At 40.4% G+C, this 21014-nt stretch overlaps 2 protein-coding genes across 2 annotated transcripts in view; both read left to right on the top strand.

The window, feature by feature from the left end:
* LOC135565309 (titin-like) overlaps positions 1–21014 on the top strand; it is a 95501-nt gene that overhangs the window by 31286 nt on the left and 43201 nt on the right. The window contains 19 exon segments of the mRNA XM_065011739.1: positions 1691–1859; positions 1954–2185; positions 2427–2711; positions 2964–3089; positions 3382–3570; positions 4939–4989; positions 15990–16268; positions 16468–17007; positions 17253–17534; positions 17630–17909; positions 18003–18088; positions 18091–18119; positions 18122–18186; positions 18553–18665; positions 18785–19069; positions 19926–20213; positions 20345–20617; positions 20699–20742; positions 20744–20972. Coding sequence (XP_064867811.1) covers positions 1691–1859; positions 1954–2185; positions 2427–2711; positions 2964–3089; positions 3382–3570; positions 4939–4989; positions 15990–16268; positions 16468–17007; positions 17253–17534; positions 17630–17909; positions 18003–18088; positions 18091–18119; positions 18122–18186; positions 18553–18665; positions 18785–19069; positions 19926–20213; positions 20345–20617; positions 20699–20742; positions 20744–20972 — 3845 coding nt within the window.
* LOC135571761 (titin-like) lies at positions 6048–14566 on the top strand. Its single transcript, XM_065018415.1, has one exon. It carries the CDS (start codon positions 6082–6084, stop codon positions 14200–14202), a length of 8121 nt encoding a protein of 2706 aa, XP_064874487.1. The 5' UTR covers positions 6048–6081; the 3' UTR covers positions 14203–14566.

Consider the following 21014-nt stretch of genomic DNA (forward strand, 5'->3'; position numbering starts at 1 on the left):
AACAGGCATTGTGATTGGTTGAGACGTGTCCTAAACCATACTAAAAAAACTGTTTAGCACGGGTAAACCTATGACGTAAAAATGGGAATCTTGTTTTCTGTTAATCTGAGAAATCCTTGCTCATTCACAGCCTCATCAGGTGAGCCAGACAATTCATTAACGTGATCTCCCCTTTAAAAGGCATATTTTACAGGGGGTTGTACAAACGTTGCTGTTTATCTCTCGACATAGTTTCAATATTGACATTCGATCTCCGCTCTCCAATTGACAATTAACATGTCAGGAGGAGACTGACATCTTTTCTCAGCCAGTCAAAATCATGAATCAGCATAATTTTTATGGATATACTATACAAATAAATATCAATAGAAGAACAGGTCAAATGAAATGCAGCTAATTTGGTGTTGTTCTAGCTGCACGGTTTGACGTGACTGTGTTAGCCTTGGTTGGCTAGCTAGCAAGCAAGGGATTTGTCAGCCAGCATGGCAACAGAACATTTAGAACGAATGACTGGGTAGCATCCATAGATATAGAATTACAAGACTTCACTCTGGCAACCTAACCAATAGAATGAAGAGACATCTTTTCTCAGCCAGTCATGAATCGCCATAATTTTTTATGGATATATACAAAGAAATGTCAATAGACTGGGTTCGCGCCCAGGCTCTGTTGTAACCGGCCGCGACCGGGAGGTCCGTGGGGCGACGCACAATTGGCCTAGCGTCGTCCGGGTTAGGGAGGGGTTGGCCGGTAGGGAAATCCGTGTTTCATCGCACACCAGCGACTCCTGTGGCGGGCCGAGCGCAGTGCGTGCTAACCAAGGTTTGCTAGGTGCACAGTGTTTCCTCCGACACATTGGTGCGGCTGGCTTCCAGGTTGGATGCGCGCTGTGTATCGGAGGACGCATGACTTTCAACCTTCGTCTCTCCCGAGCCCGTACGGGAGTTGTAGCGATGAGACAAGATAGTAGCTACTAAAAACAATTGGATACCAGGAAATTGGGAAGAAAAATGGGGTAAAAATCCCGAAAAATATATAAAAAAAGAAATGTCAATAGAGAAACAGGTCAAACGACATGAAATGCAGCTATTTTGCTGACTTACCAGCTTCAGTTTGATGTGATTGCTTTAGCTGTGTAGTTGGGTAGCTCCTCTGAACAGTGTCCTGACGAGACACATTTTCTATGCCAGGTCGCGCAAACAGCTTAAACAAATGCAAATACAGCTACTTTGCTGTTATTCTAGCTTCCCTGTTTGCCCTGACTGTTAGCCATAGTTGGCTAGCTAGCAAGCAAGGGATAATAGCATTGCCAACCAGTGTGGCAACATAACTTTTAGAACGAACAACTGCGTCACGTCCACAGATATGGAACAAAAATATTATCTGGCAACAAAACAGCAACCACCATGTGTCAGGACTAGGCCTATATTTATGTTGAGGGATGAAATAGTAGCCTATGAATACATTTAATAAAATAATGTTTTTTATTTCATTGGTAACCTATTGTAGAAAAGCAAATTGTACACACGAGGTTGTGCTGATTCACGGTACTTGAATCTGCCTCGAACTTATCACCGCAGCACAGCCGTGCTAAAAATGTAGTTTAGCACTCCCTCTGGTGTACAATTGCTTCGATCGAATCTTAACTATTAATTTGTGTCCTAACTGTTATTTCTAAATGCCTTGACAGATACACTGTATCCACTGAGGAATTCCTGCACCGTCTAATGATCCAGTCCGTCTGCATGTCTGATGCCGGAGGGTACTCTGTAATCGCTGGTGCAAGCATGTCAAAGGCTCATCTCACCGTGGAGGGCAAAGACGTCTGCATTACAGAACCTGCTGAGAAGAAAATGACGGTGAATATAAATATCACACATTTTTATATACAGAAAGAAAAACAACCTTTTTCTTATCAATTTAAACATTATTGATATGATTATTAATTTCTAGGTTGTTGAGAAACAAAGAACAACGTTCGAGTTTGAAGTCAATAAGGATGACATTGAAGGTCGCTGGCTGAGGAACGGCATTGAGCTCCAGTTTGCCGTTGAGCAGAGGTTCAGCTATGCATGCATTAGAAAGCTTCATCGTCTGACCATCACTGAGACCTGTAGAAGTGATGCAGGAGAATACACCTTCATCGCTGGCAGGAACAGGAGGGTGGTGACACTTCATGTCAATAGTAAGTCAAACTTCATGATATACCTTTACCGTAGTAACTGTGTAGTTACATGTCATTGCCTGTAGAGGGCATAGCAGTGCCCTCCTACCAGAGAAGAAGCATAGCAAGTATAGACTGGATAAATACAGCATGATATTTTTTAACAGCTGGAATCAAAGTGATGATGACCAAGGTTTATTCCTCAGTCTTCCATCTTTCTTCATTCAATTTATTTGTAATAATTGTTTTCATTTGAATTTAGTCCCCGAGCCACCTCAGATCATTAACCACATGCAGCCCCTGTCTGTGGAGTCCGGCAAACCTGCTCGCTTCTCTGTGGAAGTGACTGGCGTCCCCCAGCCCCAGGTGTTCTGGTACAAGAACTCCCAGGCTCTCTCCCCTGGTTTCAAGTGCAAGTTCCTGCGTGATGGGAATGAACACTGTCTGCTGCTCATTGAAGTGTTCCCAGATGACGCGGGGGTCTACAATTGTGAGGTCAAGAATGAAGGTGGTGTTGCCACCAGTTCAGCTGCACTGAATGTCGAAGGTAACCATTACATTTTTGTGTGATAATAACGGCAAGTCAAGGGAAATTATGACATAACAGAAGACCATTTGTTGTCAGCTAGTTGTAAAGGTACACCATTCATACAAATGTAATGCATTCCTTTTATGATTATGTTATCGTATCAACATTTTGAAGAGGGCTAAGATTCCCATGATGTGTTTGTTTAGTTGCAGAGGATATTAACCCACAAATTAAGAACTGAAATGGTTTGCTAATTCGTTTTTATTTCAGTCTCAGAAGTAGTTTCACCTGATATTGGAGCTCCTCTGTCCCCACCTACCATGGTCTCACCAATCAGCAACACCTCAACCACTGAGGGAGAGTCAGCCAGATTCCAGTGCAAAGTTACTGGAGAAGGTATTTTGCACATTACATTGTTGGGATGAATTGTTATAGTTGTAATTACAAGTATACCTTTTATTGTGTGTTCTTGTCCTTGTTGCATTAGAAGGTGAGGCACTTTATTATAAATCCATAGTTAGAGACATACCTTGATGTTTCAGTCATAGACATTCATCAGACAGAGCAAATTTGTCAGTCAGAAATGTTCAAGAATAATATACTTTAATTCATTTTGTATGTATATATTCACATTTGCTCACAATTATTATGAATGATTATGATTTAATCCTCTCTTCTACATTCGTAGCTCTGAAGATATCCTGGTTCTGTGGTGAGAAAGAAATGAAGCAGTCAAACTTGTTTAAGATGTCTACGTTTGATAACACCTGCCAGCTGGAGATCACCAGAGTGTACTCTGAGGTTGAGGGGGAATACACCTGTGTTGCCAGAAACCCAGCAGGAATGGTCACATGCTCTGCACATTTGAAACTTGATGGTGAGTTTGCATAACTTTCTGTAGCCACATGGTTTCCTATTATTTTGATGAAGTTTTGATGTAAGCCTAGAATGCGTAGGTTGGGCACAAGTAGTCAAACGACACGTATTTTCACTAGAAATACAGTGTATATTCAATATATAACATGATTATTCAGTATCCTCATGAATTAAGATACTTGTTTTCTTTCACTAGGAATATACAACTTGGATATGTGTATCTGTGTTCATTCCATAAAAATGCTAATACTCAATTCATTGAACATGCTTCCTTTCAGGGCAAAAACAAATTATGGACATTACATCCGATTCTCAAAGGCATGTCTCAACCAGTATTTCAACAAGCTTGTCAAGTGTAAAGAAGGAGCAAATTGCCCAAAGGCCTATTTTTATTCACCCAATAGAAAGCTGCGTGGTTCAGCATGGTGAAGTGGCCAGGTTTCATGCTTGTGTATCCAGCATGCCAAATCCAGAGATTAGCTGGTATCATAACCAGCAGCCAATTAAGCCTACTAAAGATATTGTTTTTCATTCTGATGAGATGACAAACACCACCACACTAATTATAGTTGCTGCTTTCTCTGAGCATGCTGGACAATACACTTCCAAAGCAACAAATAATGCTGGAGAGGCGGTGTGCACAGCAGCCCTTGCAGTAACCAAGGAAGAAGTTAACTTGTTATTTACCACCACCAACCAACACCTCTTATTAAACTATCCAAACGACTTCCTTCTTCTTGAAAGAACCCTATTTTCCCCATATTTCTGTTTACTAACCTCACAATTTATAACTCACAATTTAAAATAGAATAGCATAAATGTGTTAGTCACTTCTTTAGTTCTAATACCTAGATGCTTCATTCTTCTGTCACTCCTTGCTCTCCTTGCAACTTCAGTAGGTAGTACATTCTCCTTCTGTCATTCCTTTCTCACTCCTTTCTGTCCTTGGTTGTGAAATCCCTCTCAGCGATAGCTCTGTGGACGGTGCATGTTGTAGCCTATACTATCTGGAGTTGAATCCAACTGTCAAACTGCTTTTTTTGTCTGTACCATCAAAGTGGAAACATGGTCATATGATTGTAATCAGTGAAAGAGTTTGAGTTAAAATAGTTAGCATAACCTTTGTCCAGCAGGATGTCACTTCGAGGAAATGACATCTGAGCTAAGCATTAAGTCCAATATTGCTCCTTGAAATGAGCATTCTCAAAATGTATAGATGGATCAGTACAGTATCTTTTTCTTTAATTTAAAAAACTATATGGCTCTCACATACAGAGGATGAAATGAAGCCAAAATGGAAGGGAATTGGTACCCATCATCATCTTAGATTACTGTCTTAGCTGACAGCAACTCTTCATTTCCTTGACAGTAACCAATATGAAGGAAGAGATTGAAGCAACCATTGAGCAAGAAGTCAAAGGTAAGACTCATTTACTCTTTATTACTGAAATGTACTTCATCTATCCCTTAGTTGAATGACATGAACCTGAGCATATTGATAAATGATTTCTGAATGTTCACACTGCATGCAAGCAGTCAAAATGTTTTTGATGGAAAATGTTAATCTTATGTATTCTTCAATGTCCACATAATGTTAGGTCCTTGTATTATATTATTGGTTATTGTATAGCAGGCACTGATGAAAACGGCTTGGTTTTAGAGAAAGAAAATGTGGGTATATCTATCAATCTTATCCTTTAAGCATGAGGGTTCATACTGTATTGTAATGGTTCCCCAAAAAGGTACAGGATGTGTATCTTTTAAAGTTTACAGACCAGAGGAAACTATCCTTTAAAAGATATGGAAATAGCTACATCTTTTAATTGCTTCTTAAAATGTCTTGCATCTGGAACTCTCCTTCCTCCTGCACATATTTCATAGACTGGCTTGCAGAAAGTGGTATGTGATTAATTGTTGTTTGCTTTTTAAATAACATGATTATACCTGTAAACTATATTAGTTCGAATAAACGCCTTCTCATACAATTGTAGAGCTGCTCTTACAAGTTGTACTTTTTTGTATAATTTGAGAGCCATGTTTCTCATTAAATGTTTTTGAATAATTTACCCTCATTTAAAGGATTAGAAAGGGCGTTTATTCATCTTTCTGCAAGTCAGGTAAGGAATATTTAGCTAAATCACACACTAAGTTAAGCAAAAGCAAGCGTATTTAAAAAAACAAATCAGTTTATTTTGCAATAATTATGCTTTTTAAGAAATTTATGTTCTGAAGAAATGTCCACAGAAGAAGGAACAAAACATCCAGCAATTTTCGTGTCAGAATCTTTAAAAAAGAATCCAGTCTTGCGTTTATTCGAACAAATATGGTGAGTGAAATAGTTTTTTATGGCTTTGTGACTTGCTGCATGTAATTTAATATTTTCATTAATATTAATTTCAACAATTTGAACATTTTCTATTTTTTTAACCCATTTTATTGAAATATTTTTTTCTTTTCTCTTTCAGAGTTGTTTTATAATAAAAGGACTGTGTTTCGGGAGAACAGAGGACAGATGTGCGGAGCCTTTTCAGACTTGGATCAAGCCAACAATTCTTCCATCAAGCCATCTTTTCAAAAAAAGCTGAAGTTCCAGAATGTTTCAGAGGGGGAACCTGCTGTGTTTAGATGCAGATTGGTAGCTTTCCCAACCCCAACCATAATATGGTTTCATAACAATAGACAAATTCATAAAGAACGCCGTCGGAGAATAAGAACAGAGAGCACTTTGCACATGCATGAAACTAGTTTAGTCATTGATAGTATAAAAGACAAAGACTCCGGCAGTTACAAAGTAATGGTTATTAACACAGAGGGGTCTGCAGAGTCCATATCATCACTTCTGGTGTCAATGAGGGAAGAACAAGAAGGCAATGATCTAAGCCACATTAGGCGGTCAACTAGACTTCACGGAAGCCTAGACTCGTTGGTTGATCAAAAAAAGGAGAGCAAATTCAGGGTTAACTTGAGATGTGTTGGGTCTCCATTTGATCAAAAGTTCAAACCTAGCGGCAGATCTAGATCTAAGGATGCACCGGTTCACACCTTGTACTTCAGAAGTTCATCACCAACAAGAGGGAAAGATAAAGAAACTAATCTGAATGAAACAGCATCTGAACGGGCCCTCTCTCCACCTTCTATATTTGGTGGAGAAAGAGTTAGTAGGTCTGAAAGGTTTAACGACAGATACAGTGATATCTACTGTGACAGACACACTGGCAGATTCAGCGACAATTTCAGTGACAGGTGCAGTGATAGATTCAGTGACACAGAAAGCCTCCACGAAGAAGTAAAAGCCAAGCTTGGCCTGTTACAAAGTGCAGTCAAACGAAAAAAGAGGCTCTCTATGTCTACGCTGTCATCAGAGTTTGATTTGGAGTCAAACGTGAGTGAAACCAGCTATGCAGATTATGTTGATCAATTAAGGGTCAAGAAGCCTGGAGACTTGCAGCATGTTCGACCTTTTGAAAGAAACGTTAGAAACGATAAAGTGTCTGCCGAATTCTATGGTAGATATGACAGAATTCCCACACATTGTGCTGAGTCAACACAGCCCCGCGTGAGACATTCATTTGAACCTCAGTCTCAAACTAGGGCCATTCAAATGTTAAACGATGATCTAGAAGCAACAGGAAATGAAAAATACTTTGATGAAGGAGTCTCTGAAACACATATGGATAAAATGGTCCTTACTCAAGGGGAACCTCAACATGAGTTAGGATTCGAACATAAGATAGGTAAGGATTTAGAAAATCAAGGTGCACACTACATAGGAAATCAAGGTGAGGACTATTTAGGAAAGAAGTTGTCTGAAGACTTGAAGACAAAGATGAAGGGGCCGTTTGTCTTAGCTTGTTCTGAAACAAGGAGATCTCTAAACATAGCTGAAAAGGATGATTTTTCCAGAATCAGCTCAAACAAACCACTGACGGAAATATTTTCCAGTAAGACGACTAATACACAAGAGGATACTGTGAAGAGCACTGAAGAACAATTTGAAAAACAACCCAGCTTTGCAGAAAACCGGTATGAGAACATTGAGAGTGAATGTGAAGATAAACTTTTAGCCTTGCGGATTAGAAAATGGCAAAAAGGAATGCAGATGGACCAAGAGGAACAGTTTAAGCATGAAACCGACCATTCAAAGGCAAGGGATTTGTCATACACGCAATCTGAAATATTATATGGTGAGGAGGTAGAGAGAAAAACAGACACAAAAACTGAAGAGAAATATTGTGAAGAGCATCATCCATCCCTGGTAAAGGTCTGCTTAACCCGGGAAAATGTGTATGGAGTAAAGAGTGGAACTGAACAGAATTTGTCCCTTTCCCAAACCAAAGAGGAGAGTGCCAGTGAGAAGAAAACAGGAGAAGAGAACACTGTATCACAAGAAAAAATGTATGAATTGAATTTGTCCCTTTCCCCAAAAGAGAGGCATGTCAATATGTATGGTGAGGAGGTAGATAGAAAGTCTGCAACAGAAACTGAGGCATTCAATTTCCAACATTTGCCCAGTTCTCAGAAAAAGAGTCCTGCAGAAAGTAGTGAGGTAACATGGGAAGAGCACCATTTATCCCTGAAAAAGGTCAGTTTATCCCTGGAAAATATTGCCCCTTTCCAGAATGTTTCACTTTCCCAATCAAAAGAGAGGAGTGCCAATGAGAAGAAAACAGAGGAAGAGCACCATTTATCCCAGGAAAATATTTATGGATTGAAGAGTGAACCTGTACAGAATTTGTCCCTTTCCCCAAGAGAAAGGCGTGCCAGTGAGAAGAAAACACAAGAAGAGCAGTGTCTTTTATCTCGGGAAAAGACCCACAAAAGTGAAATGTTTGAGAGTGAGGAAGAGGCTCTGGGACATCGAATCATTAAATGGCAGCAAGACGTCTTGACTGAGCAGGAGATAGCTGTTGACTTGGATTCTGATTGGGTTGGTGCAGAGTACTCCCCATATATCGCTAGGAAAGTGGAGGAGTCAAAAATGTCTGCTGAAGGCATTACTCTTGGATCAACCGCTCACTCTGAGGCAGATTCAACGAGAAGAAGAAAGCCTTCCCCAGAAAAGACAGACTATGAAAAGTTCCCGACTGAGGACGTTCCTCATGGTTTCAGAGATGAGAGAAGGTCCTCACAAGAAAAGACTGTAAAGGAACATGTCCTTACTGAGAATGATATCCCTCCTGAATACAGATATGACAGGTCTTCACCAGAAAAAACAATGAATGAAAAGTTCCTTACTGAGGATACTCCTCATGAATACAGAGATGTAAGAAGAACGTCTCATCCAGAAAAGACAACAAAGGAAATGCTTCTCCGTGATGCTAGAGCCCATGAAGGTTCAAGAAGGCCTTCTCCAGAAAAGACAACAAAGGAAAGGTTTCTGAGTGAGCATGCCCCTCATGACTACAGAGATGAAAGAAGATCTTCACCAGAAAGGACGGCAAAGGAAAAGTCCCTGAGTAAGGATGTCCATCATGATTTCAGAGATGAAAGTTTCCAATGGCCCCCTCCTCCACAAACCGTTGTAGATGAAACAAGGCTGCAGACAACAGAAAGTGAGTATTTTGTGAGCGAAGAGGAAGCTTTGGCTCAGCGCATCTTAAAATGGCAAGATGACGTTCTCACCGAACAAGAAGAAGCTGTTGAATTAGAGTCCAACTGGGCTTTGGCTGAACATTCACAACACTCAAAGAAAAGTGATATCAGTGGACCTCAGGAAGGTTCCTCTAATGAACCTGTGAAAGAACGCTCACCTGTGAAAGAACCCTCACTTATGAGACAACATCACATTGGTCAGTATGAAAGTTCCTCTTTTGAACCAGTCTCTCATCAGAATGAGAAGTCTCGTACAATGTCTCTTGGGTCCTCGCATGTGAAAGAGCACTCTCCTGTGAAAGAATCTTCACCTATGAGACAACATCAGATTGGTGAGCATGTCTCTCAAGAGGATTGGGCTATGGCTGAACTTTCACAACACCATCGTAGGAGAACTGATGTTAGTGGAGATGATGCCAATGAAGGTCCTTCTTATGAACCTGTTTCTCATCATATCGAGACGTTTCATCAAATGCCATTTGGGTCTCACTCACCTGTGAGAGGGTCCTCATCAGTTAGAGAAACCTCACCTGGTAGAGAGCCCTCCCCTGGCAGAGAACGCTCACATGACAGAGGTCAATCACCTGTGAAAGAACCTGGTAGAGAAGCCTCACTTGGTAGATGCTGTTCACCTTCGAGAGAACTTCACATTGGTCAGCATGGCTCTCAAGCTGAAGTTGGTGCAGAAGGGCCTTCTAATTGTGAATCTGACTTGAGACACAATGAAAAAGTGGCTATGGGGACTGCAGAGAGGAAAGAAGGACATAGAGAAATGCTATCAAAAGATGGCAAACAATCCAGCTCAAAAGAAAACCTTCACCAAATGGACATGCCTCAGAGGACAAAAGAAGTTAAGACTTCACCAAAAACTTCTGTACCTATCTTTGTGAGAGAAATCTCATCCTTGAAAGTAAAGAGGGGAGAGATGACAGACTTTAAATGTAATTTTCGGGGTGACCCTCAACCAATTGTCACTTGGCTCAAAGATGACCAACCAATCGGTCAAAACCCAGACTTTGATGTTCTCACCAAATTGAATGAAACCACGCTAACCATCTACTATCCCACTATATACCATGAAGGGACATTTAGTTGTGTTATAACTAATACATTCGGAAAGTCAACCTCCTCTGCTACACTAGAAGTTACTGAAAGTAAGCAATTAAGAAAATTGCCATCGCCAGTGTCTTCGTATAAAGTGAAAGTGACAACAGAGTATGAAATGAGTGAAGAAGATCTTGACCAAATGATTGACGATGAACTTGAATCGTACAATAGTGTTGAAATGGATGAGAAATCTTTACTACAGGTGCCACAGGCTGTCTTGCACAGACCTCGTGCTTCAGACACTTCAAAATATTCTTGTTCTCCTGTCGAGATCAGGATCACTGCTCCAACACCAGTTCCATTCGAAATGATTGGAAAAGACGCAGAGATGTCTGAGGACGATGGCAGTTCCCATCCTATGAAACACAAATTCACATTCTGCTATGATGCCGCGCAGGTAGTCAGTGAATCTGAGAAGATACGTTCTTCAGAAGGCCAAACCGGAAAGGTTGAAATCAGATCTGATTTGTCCTTCCAATCTGCTGTGGCTATTGCTAGATCTTCTGAGGTAGAAGCAACCATGGCTGGTGAATGGGAACAACATATACTATCTGGAAATTCTGAAGATTTGAGGCAGTCCCCTCTGAGTGATACTGGGCATATTTCTGACCCGACATTGATGCAGACTTTGGACAAATCTGTAGGTTCCCACAACCCTAAGGATAATGTTTCAAAATTATCTAGATCAGAAGCAGACATGGCAAGTGAGAGCAAACAGCATATACTATCCAGATTTTCTAAAGATTTGAGGCATTCCCCTTTTAGCCATACTAGTGATATTACTGATCAGGCATTAATGCATGAGCTGGACAACTCTATAGGTTCCCACAGCGCTGAAGAGAATGTTTCAAACGTATCTAAACCAAAACTAAGTGTTTCAAAAGAAGCACCTACTATTACTGGGTGTGGTCTGCAATCATCTGCTGCGCTAGTCAAAGTGTCACAAATTAAGCAGGCATTTGAGGCACCTGCATTGTCAGAGGCACCTGAATTGTTAGATACCACTTCTGTTGATGAAGTGAAAAAGTCCACAGAGTCATATTTCCCTGAGGATGATATCCCAGAAGTTGTAATCCATCTTGATCATGATGATAAGTCATTGGCAACTAATGTTGTGGAAGGAACTCCACTGCAGTCCAAACAAGACACTATGTTAGTTGAAGGTAGTGATACACAGATTCCGAGAGCAAAGCTCATTTCAGCCAAAAGTGGGCCAGAGGTTGTGTTACTCGGTGGTGCACAGATTTCTGCCAAAGTGAAATCAGTCTCCCCCAAATGTGCCCCAGAGGGTGTCCAGACCATGTCTCATACTCTGGAGGAAGACAATGAAATCTGTATGATTTCTGGAGAAACTGTTGCGGAAGCTGACATAATTGACACCCACAGTCACTTAAAACACTGTGTTCCCCTCTCAAGTATAAGAGAGGTGCAGGTGTCACCAAAGCCTGTCAGACCTGAGGCAGTTAAAGAAGTAAAGACTAGCCATTCAACAGAAATTATGGGACCTCATGTAATAGATCAAAATATGATAGAGGACAGTCTTCGTGAGAAAGTCCCAGTGTCAGTGACCCCAGATGATGTTTCAGCGTCAGTCTGTGATGAGTCTGTAAAGCTAAAAAGATTATCTGGCTCATTTGCAACTCCAGAAATTCATAGATTGGACACTCAGTCTTCTGTTGGCAATGACATGACTGATATTAATGAAAACTTGTCTCTATCTGAACTCTCAAAGGATAGCGCATTTGTCAGGGTTTCTTGGGCACATAGTGAAATTGTTAGTGAAGAAACAGCAGAGGAAAACGAGGAACATGCTGTTGCTGAGAGTGGTGAGCCTTCAGTGGTTTCAAAATCAGTTAGCGTCAAGCTCAAAGGAGATGGGTGTACAGATTATCTTGCTGCACAAGGTTCACAACAGCAAGCAGAGGCTAAACCGGAAAGTGCTGATCTAAGTATGGCTGCCAGTGAAGGTGCTTCAGGTGTGACCTCACTTGAGGAGGAGGTAGTGACCTTCAGTACTGTTTATGACTACTACCACCCACCATCTGAATGGGGCAGACCCTTATCACCAGAGTCAGAAATGTCCATAGAGTGTGGTAGCACATTTAGTGAGGAATTAACAGAAATCGAGCAGTTCTATACTCCATATTCTTCAAATGAGATGTTGCAGCTCCCTAAAACTCCAGAATCTTTCCACACTCCTGAAACTGAAACCCCGGCAGGTTATATGACCCCCAATGAGTATGCCTTCTCTCCTCTTGAACGTAAAAGACCATCCACTGACTCCAGTGAGAGGTTATTTTCTCCTGCTAAGTTCTTGAGGTCACCCGATGATGAGGGCATTGAGACAACACCCCCTGCATTTAGATTAGATGAAGGACGTTTCCTCTCAGAGCGTGCCCTTGGCCTTGGAGGACTACAGGAAAAAGTCCAGGGAATCCCTCCGGCTTTCCTCAAACCTCTCACCAAAAGGAGAGTTTTTGAACATGATTCGTTATCGTTTTATGCTGAGTTGTTTGGGTTGCCTTCACCTGAAGTGAAGTGGTTTAGAAACAAAACCCAATTTGTTGCAGATGAAAGGATTACAATGGACAGAGATGGTGACAATATCTCGCTTGTTATTCAGAACATTACGAAAGCTGATCAAGGAGAATATATTTGCGAAGCTGTTAACTATGTAGGAGAGGCAAAAAGCGTTGCACTAGTTGTAGTTATATCCAACGAGGTCAGATATATGCTCCCACCACCGTCAGTCACCCATCAGCATGTGATGGAGTTTGATGTTGAGGAAGACGATGACTCATCGAGGTCTTGCTCCCCTCAGGAAATTCTATTGGAGGTGGAGTTGGATGAAAATGAGGTTAAAGAGTTTGAGAGACAGGTGAAGATAATTACCATCCCAGAATACACCGCTGACAATAAAAGTATGATAATATCACTCAATGTTCTTCCGAGTAGTTACGAGGAGAGTGGAGTTGACTTTGTAACGCAGGAAAGGGATGATTTGAAAATAGCTTTTGAGGTCACAGAAATGCCGCCTCGCTTCATCAACCCAATTTGTGATATGGAAACCCCTGAGAATACAACAGTAATGTTTGAGTGTTCTCTGATGGGAATTCCATCACCCATAGTATCATGGTTTAAAGGTAACAAAAAGATCCCTCACAATAACAATAAATACTTGCACTCATCTGATGGAGACAATCATTTCCTTAAGATTAGGAACGTCAGTGCTCATGATAGTGGAATATACTCCTGCCGGGCCATCAATGTGGTTGGGGAAACTCTTTGCAGGGCATCTCTTCTTGTGTTGAATCCTAAAAGCTTTATAGGAAAAACAAGAGGGAGAGAATTGACAGCTGTGTCACTTGGTAGTGCTAAAGTTCAGCCTCAAAAGTTTGACTTGGTTGTTGGGAATCAGTTTGAGGGTGAACAAGCATCAGAAATAGAGCTGGAATTTGAATTTGAGCAGGAAGCTGATGAATCACAAAAGGCTGTTAGACTTGTAGCCATGACGAACAATGAGATGAGCGAGCAGGGACAGAAATATGTCAGTATAAACTTTGGCGTTTTCGCAGAGCCCGCCAAAGATGACAAAATAGATTTCAAAGGAAAGTCATCAGAATTGTGTAGTTTCCGGTTTCAAATGACTGAAACTCCACCAAAATGCATTATTCCTTTGACAAACGTTACCACAGCAGTAGGAACTCCAGTGGTCCTCCAGTGTTTAGTGAATGGTAAACCTCATCCCACCGCTGAATGGTACAAAGATGGCGATCCAGTGAAAGACACTCGGTACATGATCCAAGAGAAAGCATCTGGACATTTTAATTTGATCATCACAAATGTCACCCAAAAGGATGCCGGAGAGTACAAGTGTCTTATCCAAAACAAATCTGGATATACTGAAACAACTGCTTTGTTGAAAGTGTTCTAATCTCTTCATGTCATTTGTTTTTTGAACTCAATTAAAATGTTTTTACTGTATGTAAGAAAAGTAGCTTTTATTCATTATAATGTGATACTTGTGAAAAATGTTCTGAAATGAAGTGTAGATCCTATTTATTGTGTATAGTGTGTGTACTCACTTCACACATCAGAATGATTATATACATGTTATAATCATTTTTGGTAAAGGGGAATGTTTGCTTTTCAAAACAGTAAAAAAAATATCAAGCAATGGATTCATTTGGAAATGGGAGTAATTGAAATACATTATTTATTTGTACAGAAATCACTTTAGTTTGTCTCTAACAGTTTTTATTTATGTATAAATAAAGGAGGTATATGCTGATGTAAATGATTGTCTGGTGTTGTCTTGATTTCACCCTTTATGCTTATGCAACAGACACACAATTGACCAGCATAACCCTTTCTTTTATGGAAACTTTATCTCAATCTTACTCATTATTTTTTTACGCAGAATATTCTAGCTCGACTGTGACGACAGTGGAAGAAGAACAAGATTTCTACACTACTGACCTTAAGTTACCTCACAAAACAAAACGCTATTCTAGTACTTCAGAGAATAAAAAAGAAAATCCTATCTTTTTGACCCAACTCTCACCAGCAGCTGTCAATGTTGGAGGGGCAGCTAGATTTATTGTCACAGTATCTGGCCTTCCAAAGCCTACTGTTTTGTGGTTTTATAATGGGAAAGTCATTACTTCTTCATCAATTTACAAATTGGTTCATGAAAAAGACAAGTACGCTTTAATAATATCTGAGGTAAAAACAGAGTATGAAGGTGAGTACTCTTGTACAGCTAACAATAGATTTGGCCAGACAACCTGTACTACTTACCTGGAGGTGAAAAAGAGAGCTTCAACTACAGCTGAGAAATGGGTTGAAACATTTGTCAAAGCCACTGGTCAACCACCTAATTTCACTAGCCAAATCAAACCTATAAAATGCCAAGAGGGAGGTGAGGCTTACTTTAAATATAAAGTAACTGGTGAACCAATGCCAGATGTGCAGTGGTTTAAAAGTGCTCATCAAATTCAGTGTGGTAAGTCTTGCATTATAGAGAACAACTCAGACAATCATGACAATTGTCAATGAGAAGCACGAAGGAAAGTATTTATTTGAGGCTGTGAATGAAGCTGGAAAGACCACAACATCATCAAGACTTACAATTGATTCAAAAGGTTGGATAATTGAGGATAGTTTTAGTTTTACTCATCACCATACACGTAAACAAACTACATTTTTCTAATGTAACATTAAAAAAAATTCTCATCTTGGCAGCAAACTCATACTTTATTTCATATATTGAAATGTATATAATTGTCAGAATGCTTTTACCATACTTTCAATCCCCCACCACTAATTCACCTTAGTATTGTTTTATATCATTATCCACATGCTTATTTCTTCTATATCATGCTCAGGTATTTTCACTTTTCATGCTTATAATTTTTTTTGCGTCACTCATTAACTATTACATTTCACTCTTGGTCTTTCTCCACTGGGCACTGAAAACTTTTTGCATGTTTTCAGGTGCAAATTTGTCATGGTTTCATAAATCATGATGTGATGAAGTCACTTTCCTTCTTCCTCCTCTAACCATTCCACCATTTCTTCACAGTCACTCCTGGAATGCATCCCACCATACCATTGCATTCCACCATCAATGTTCCAGCTCTGTGCACTTGTCTACATGTTCATTTTCGCATCATTATCTACCTGTGTACTAATTTACTTTTATTTTTGTGCACATTATAGTGCCACCCGTTTTCAGGTACAAAATCATTCCCCTGGAGATCAATGTTGGCAGCGGAGCCAAGTTCGAATGTGAAATTGAAGATGCACCAAATGTGAACTTCAAATGGTTCAAGTCTGGCACTTCGATCAAAGAGAGTGCCAATTGCTGCATCCTCAGTCGGCAACTGACATCTTCATTGGAGCTCCTGAGCCCAACCAAAGCTGACAGTGGTGAATACAATTGCAAGGCTACAAACCAGCATGGCAGTGACACCTGTGCCGCCAAACTGACAGTAATTGGTGAGTCCTCTGTTTCCTTTAACAATATTTATGCAACTCTATGTACAGTATATTGATGTTTTCTTCTCAGGTTGAATGTTAAACAAAGAATTGTAATGTGCACCTGTTGTCTCAACCTTTGTATAGTGTACCGGTTTGTCATGTAAATTAGGTATCCATATCCTATTACCTTTTCCCTATCTTTAATGACTTTTTATAGAGATGTACCCGCCAGTATTTAGTACAATGCCTGATCCTATGACTTTATACGTGGGCAAACAAGCATCATTCCAGTGTGTAGTCTGGCACAAAGACAATATTGCTGTTTCTTCTTGGGGGAACTATCAGATAGCGTCTGACAAGACCAAATACTCCCTACAAATCAAAAATCTTCAGCTGATCGATCAGGGTACTTACATTTGCAAAGCATCGAACAGCGTTGGCACTGTTACATGCAGTTCAGAGTTGAGGGTTATCAACAAACCCAGTTTCATAAAGACCTTCGATACCTCAGTGTCTTCAGCCATTGGTAATACACTGAGGCTCGAAGGTCAAGTGGACGAGGACACTGGAGTGTCCATCACCTGGATAAAGGAAGGAAAAAAGCTCCATCAAACAATGGACTGTATACAATCTTTTGAAGAAAATGTTGTTGTTCTTGAAATTACTAAGGAAAAACTGAAAGATTCAGCGAAATATGTCCGTACAGCTTCAAATGATTATGGGAGTTCAACTTGTTCTATGATGTTGATGGCACAAGGTAAGGTCTTTATGTTGATATCTTGTCGTATCGCAGTGTGTGTGTGACTACAGATGCTAGTTTAAAAAATGCAACCGTTTAAATAAAAAAGACTGATCATTTAATTATATTTTAAGCCACTAATGCTATGCAGCTACAACATATTCTTATGTTATTTTTTATGTCACAGTATTCTCTTTGGTGGTTACGTATTGGTTATTGTTTGACAACACATTTACTGTTTTGCAACGCAATACTTCTTTCAGAACCCCCAACCTTTGTTAAGAAACTGGAACCAAAGCTAATGTGGAAGCAGGGCATAGCTGCTCGGATGCAGTGCATAGTCAAAGGATCAGCTGAACTCAAAACTTCCTGGTCTCTGAATGACAACGATCTCAGTGATGGAGATAAACATACAATCACTTTCAAGGCTGGTCTTGCAACTTTGGAAATAATCAATGTAAATGTGTTAGATAGCGGAAACTACACTTGCGAGGTGTCAAACGAAGCTGGTAGTGAGAGCAGCATCACTGAGTGATCTGTAAAAGGTTTGCCACCATTACATATTTTACTTGCTTAAAATTATTTTTCCACAAATTACAGATAGCTGTATTATTTAGTTGAATCTGATCTTTACTCTGAGATACCCCGTCCTTTAGAAAAGATTTGCAAATGGTTGAGGCAGTGAAGGAAACTCCTGCCGTACTCGAATGTGAAATTAAAGGAACAGCTCTGTTGGAAATCATCTGGTTGAAGAATAAGAAACCAGTCTTCGCCACAGATCAAAAGTATAAGATCACCTATCAGGAATCCATTGCTCGTTTGGAGTTCTGCTCATTTGAAAGTGCAGACATTGGAGATTACCAATGCTGCATAGCCAATTATGTTAGTAAAATCACCACTAAGACACTGGCCAAACTTAAAGGTTGGTATAGCTGGTAAATAGAAAACTCATATTGATTTGTCTAAATATGTTTTCTAAATAACATGGTTCATCGAATTGATATTATTTGTATGGAACCACCAACATTTGCGAAGAAGATTGAAACCATTACAGCAACATTGGGATATTCTGTGAAACTGCAGGGCACATTGAAAGGCTCACCCCCATTTCCATAAAATGGATGAAAAATGCACTGAAATGTTGAGAGATGATGATCCAAATATAAAAATGACATTTGAGATTGCTATTGCTATTCTGTCAGTAACAGCTGTTGCCATTAGCCACGGCATTGCCATTAGCCACTGCATTGCCATTAGCCACTGCATTGCCATTAGCCACTGCATTGCCATTAGCCACGGCATTGCCATTAGCCACTGCATTGCCATTAGCCACGGCATTGCCATTAGCCACTGCATTGCCATTAGCCACTGCATTGCCATTAGCCACTGCATTGCCATTAGCCACGGCATTGCCATTAGCCACGGCATTGCCATTAGCCACTGCATTGCCATTAGCCACGGCATTGCCATTAGCCACTGCATTGCCATTAGCCACTGCATTGCCATTAGCCACTGCATTGCCATTAGCCACTGCATTGCCATTAGCCACTGCATTGCCATTAGCCACGGCATTGCCATTAGCCACTGCATTGCCATTAGCCACGGCGGCAAGTACACTTGCCAAGCAGAGAATGAGACTGGACAAAACAAATATGATGCCACTCTAACAGTTTAAGGTTGGATAACAACTATTGAAACATTTATATAAAACATATACATGATATATACATTTGTAACATTTACACACATAATACTCTTGTGACAACTAAATCTAATTAATTTGACTTTATTGTAGAACCTGCTAAAGTCTTAGAGAAAGCATAATCCATCAACGTGACTTCAGGGGACTCAACCTTGGAATGCAAAATCGCTGGAAGCCCAGAACTTAAAGTGAAATGGTTCCATGATGGAAAGGAGATGAAAGGGAATCGAAAATATAAAATCACTCTAAAAGATAATATTGCCATCTTAAAGAATATTGCAGCTGAAAAAGTAGACTCTTCCGAATACATGGTGGAAGTGTCCAACCGTGTTGGAAAGGACCAGTGCACATGCTCTATTACCGTGTTGGAAAGGACCAGTGCACATGCTCTATTACCGTGTTGGAAAGGACCAGTGCACATGCTCTATTACCGTGTTGGAAAGGACCAGTGCACATGCTCTATTACCGTGTTGGAAAGGACCAGTGCACATGCTCTATTACCGTGTTGGAAAGGACCAGTGCACATGCTCTATTACCGTGTTGGAAAGGACCAGTGCACATGCTCTATTACCGTGTTGGAAAGGACCACTGCACATGCTCTATTACCGTGTTGGAAAGGACCAGTGCACATGCTCTATTACCGTGCTGGAAAGGACCAGTGCACATGCTCTATTACCGTGTTGGAAAGGACCAGTGCACATGCTCTATTACCGTGTTGGAAAGGACCAGTGCACATGCTCTATTACCGTGTTGGAAAGGACCAGTGCACATGCTCTATTACCGTGTTGGAAAGGACCAGTGCACATGCTCTATTACCGTGTTGGAAAGGACCAGTGCACATGCTCTATTACCGTGTTGGAAAGGACCAGTGCACATGCTCTATTACCGTGCTGGAAAGGACCAGTGCACATGCTCTATTACCGTGCTGGAAAGGACCAGTGCACATGCTCTATTACCGTGTTGGAAAGGACCAGTGCACATGCTCTATTACCGTGTTGGAAAGGACCAGTGCACATGCTCTATTACCGTGTTGGAAAGGACCAGTGCACATGCTCTATTACCGTGTTGGAAAGGACCAGTGCACATGCTCTATTACCGTGTTGGAAAGGACCAGTGCACATGCTCTATTACCCGTGTTGGGTTAGCTTTTCTTCTTTGCTACTTTCAAAAGCTTTTTTTCATTAAATCTATTTTAACTTGCAGTGTGAAGTAACATTTTCTTTCCAATAAACAGATTATATCATACTACTCTCTTTCACAAAGTCTCTGAAAAGACTTGATGGAATTATGGGTAACAATATTTCATTGGATTGCAAAGTATCTGGATCCCAGCCTATGATTCTGTCTTGGTTCAAAGATGAGAAAGAGATCAAGTCTGGAGATGGATATCTACCTCAAATCAAATACAACTCAGTTGCACTGAAAATGACTAAATTGGAAAAGGTTGATGCTGAAGTGTACACATGCCATGCAACAAATTCTACAGGATCTAAAGAAAGCAGTGGAACCTTATATGTCAAAGGTTTATAAAGCTTAAGTAATTTTCTAGCCCTATGTCACACTCTCACATCCAATTGAAGTAGGCCTATCACATTTTCTAGGGATAATATGCTGATGAAAAATGAATATTTTCTTCTTCTTAACGGATTTTAGAATCTCCAATCTTCACATTAAAACCTGACAACCAAGATGTCGTACCAGGATCTACTGTTGCCTTGAAGTCTGCTTTCACTGGATCAGCTCCTCTTACTGTTAAGTGGTTCAGAGAGGACAAGGAGATATCAAGTGGAGGCACATTTTTTATCAAGAAAGAGACCTACTCAAATGATTTGGAACTTCACTCCGTAAAACCCACCGACTTGGCTAAATACACATTGGCCAATGACGCTGGAACGGTGGCATGCACGGCTGTCTTGTTTGGGAAAGGTGCCCTTTCTTCATATACATTCCCAGATCAATATGCATTTGTTGTCCTTGCATCAATGTTGGTTTACTTGTCTGATAATCAATGTCCAATGTTTGTGATGAAGCTTGAGTCTACAAAACTAGTAGGTGAAAGGAAGTGCTGTGAAGCTGGAGTGTAAAGCAACCGGCACCCCTGAGATCATTTTTAAGAACGAGATTGAGATGAGACAAAATTAGAAATACAAAATGGCTGTTACTAACTCAGTTGCCTCACTGGAGATTGTCAACTGCTCTGTTGATGATAGTGGAGATTATGTTTGTGTGTCATCAAGTGATGCTGGTAGTGACCACTGCACCAGCAGAATTACAGTTAAAGGTTTGTTGAGTATTCTGTTTTTTAGATTCATAACATTTTATG

Source organism: Oncorhynchus nerka, linkage group LG1, assembly GCF_034236695.1.
Source record: "Oncorhynchus nerka isolate Pitt River linkage group LG1, Oner_Uvic_2.0, whole genome shotgun sequence".
Taxonomy (NCBI): Eukaryota; Metazoa; Chordata; class Actinopteri; order Salmoniformes; family Salmonidae; genus Oncorhynchus; species Oncorhynchus nerka.

Excerpts from the sequence above, each read along its gene's own strand:
- LOC135571761 (XM_065018415.1), top strand. The coding sequence starts at position 6,082 with ATGTGCGGAGCCTTTTCAGACTTGGATCAAGCCAACAATTCTTCCATC.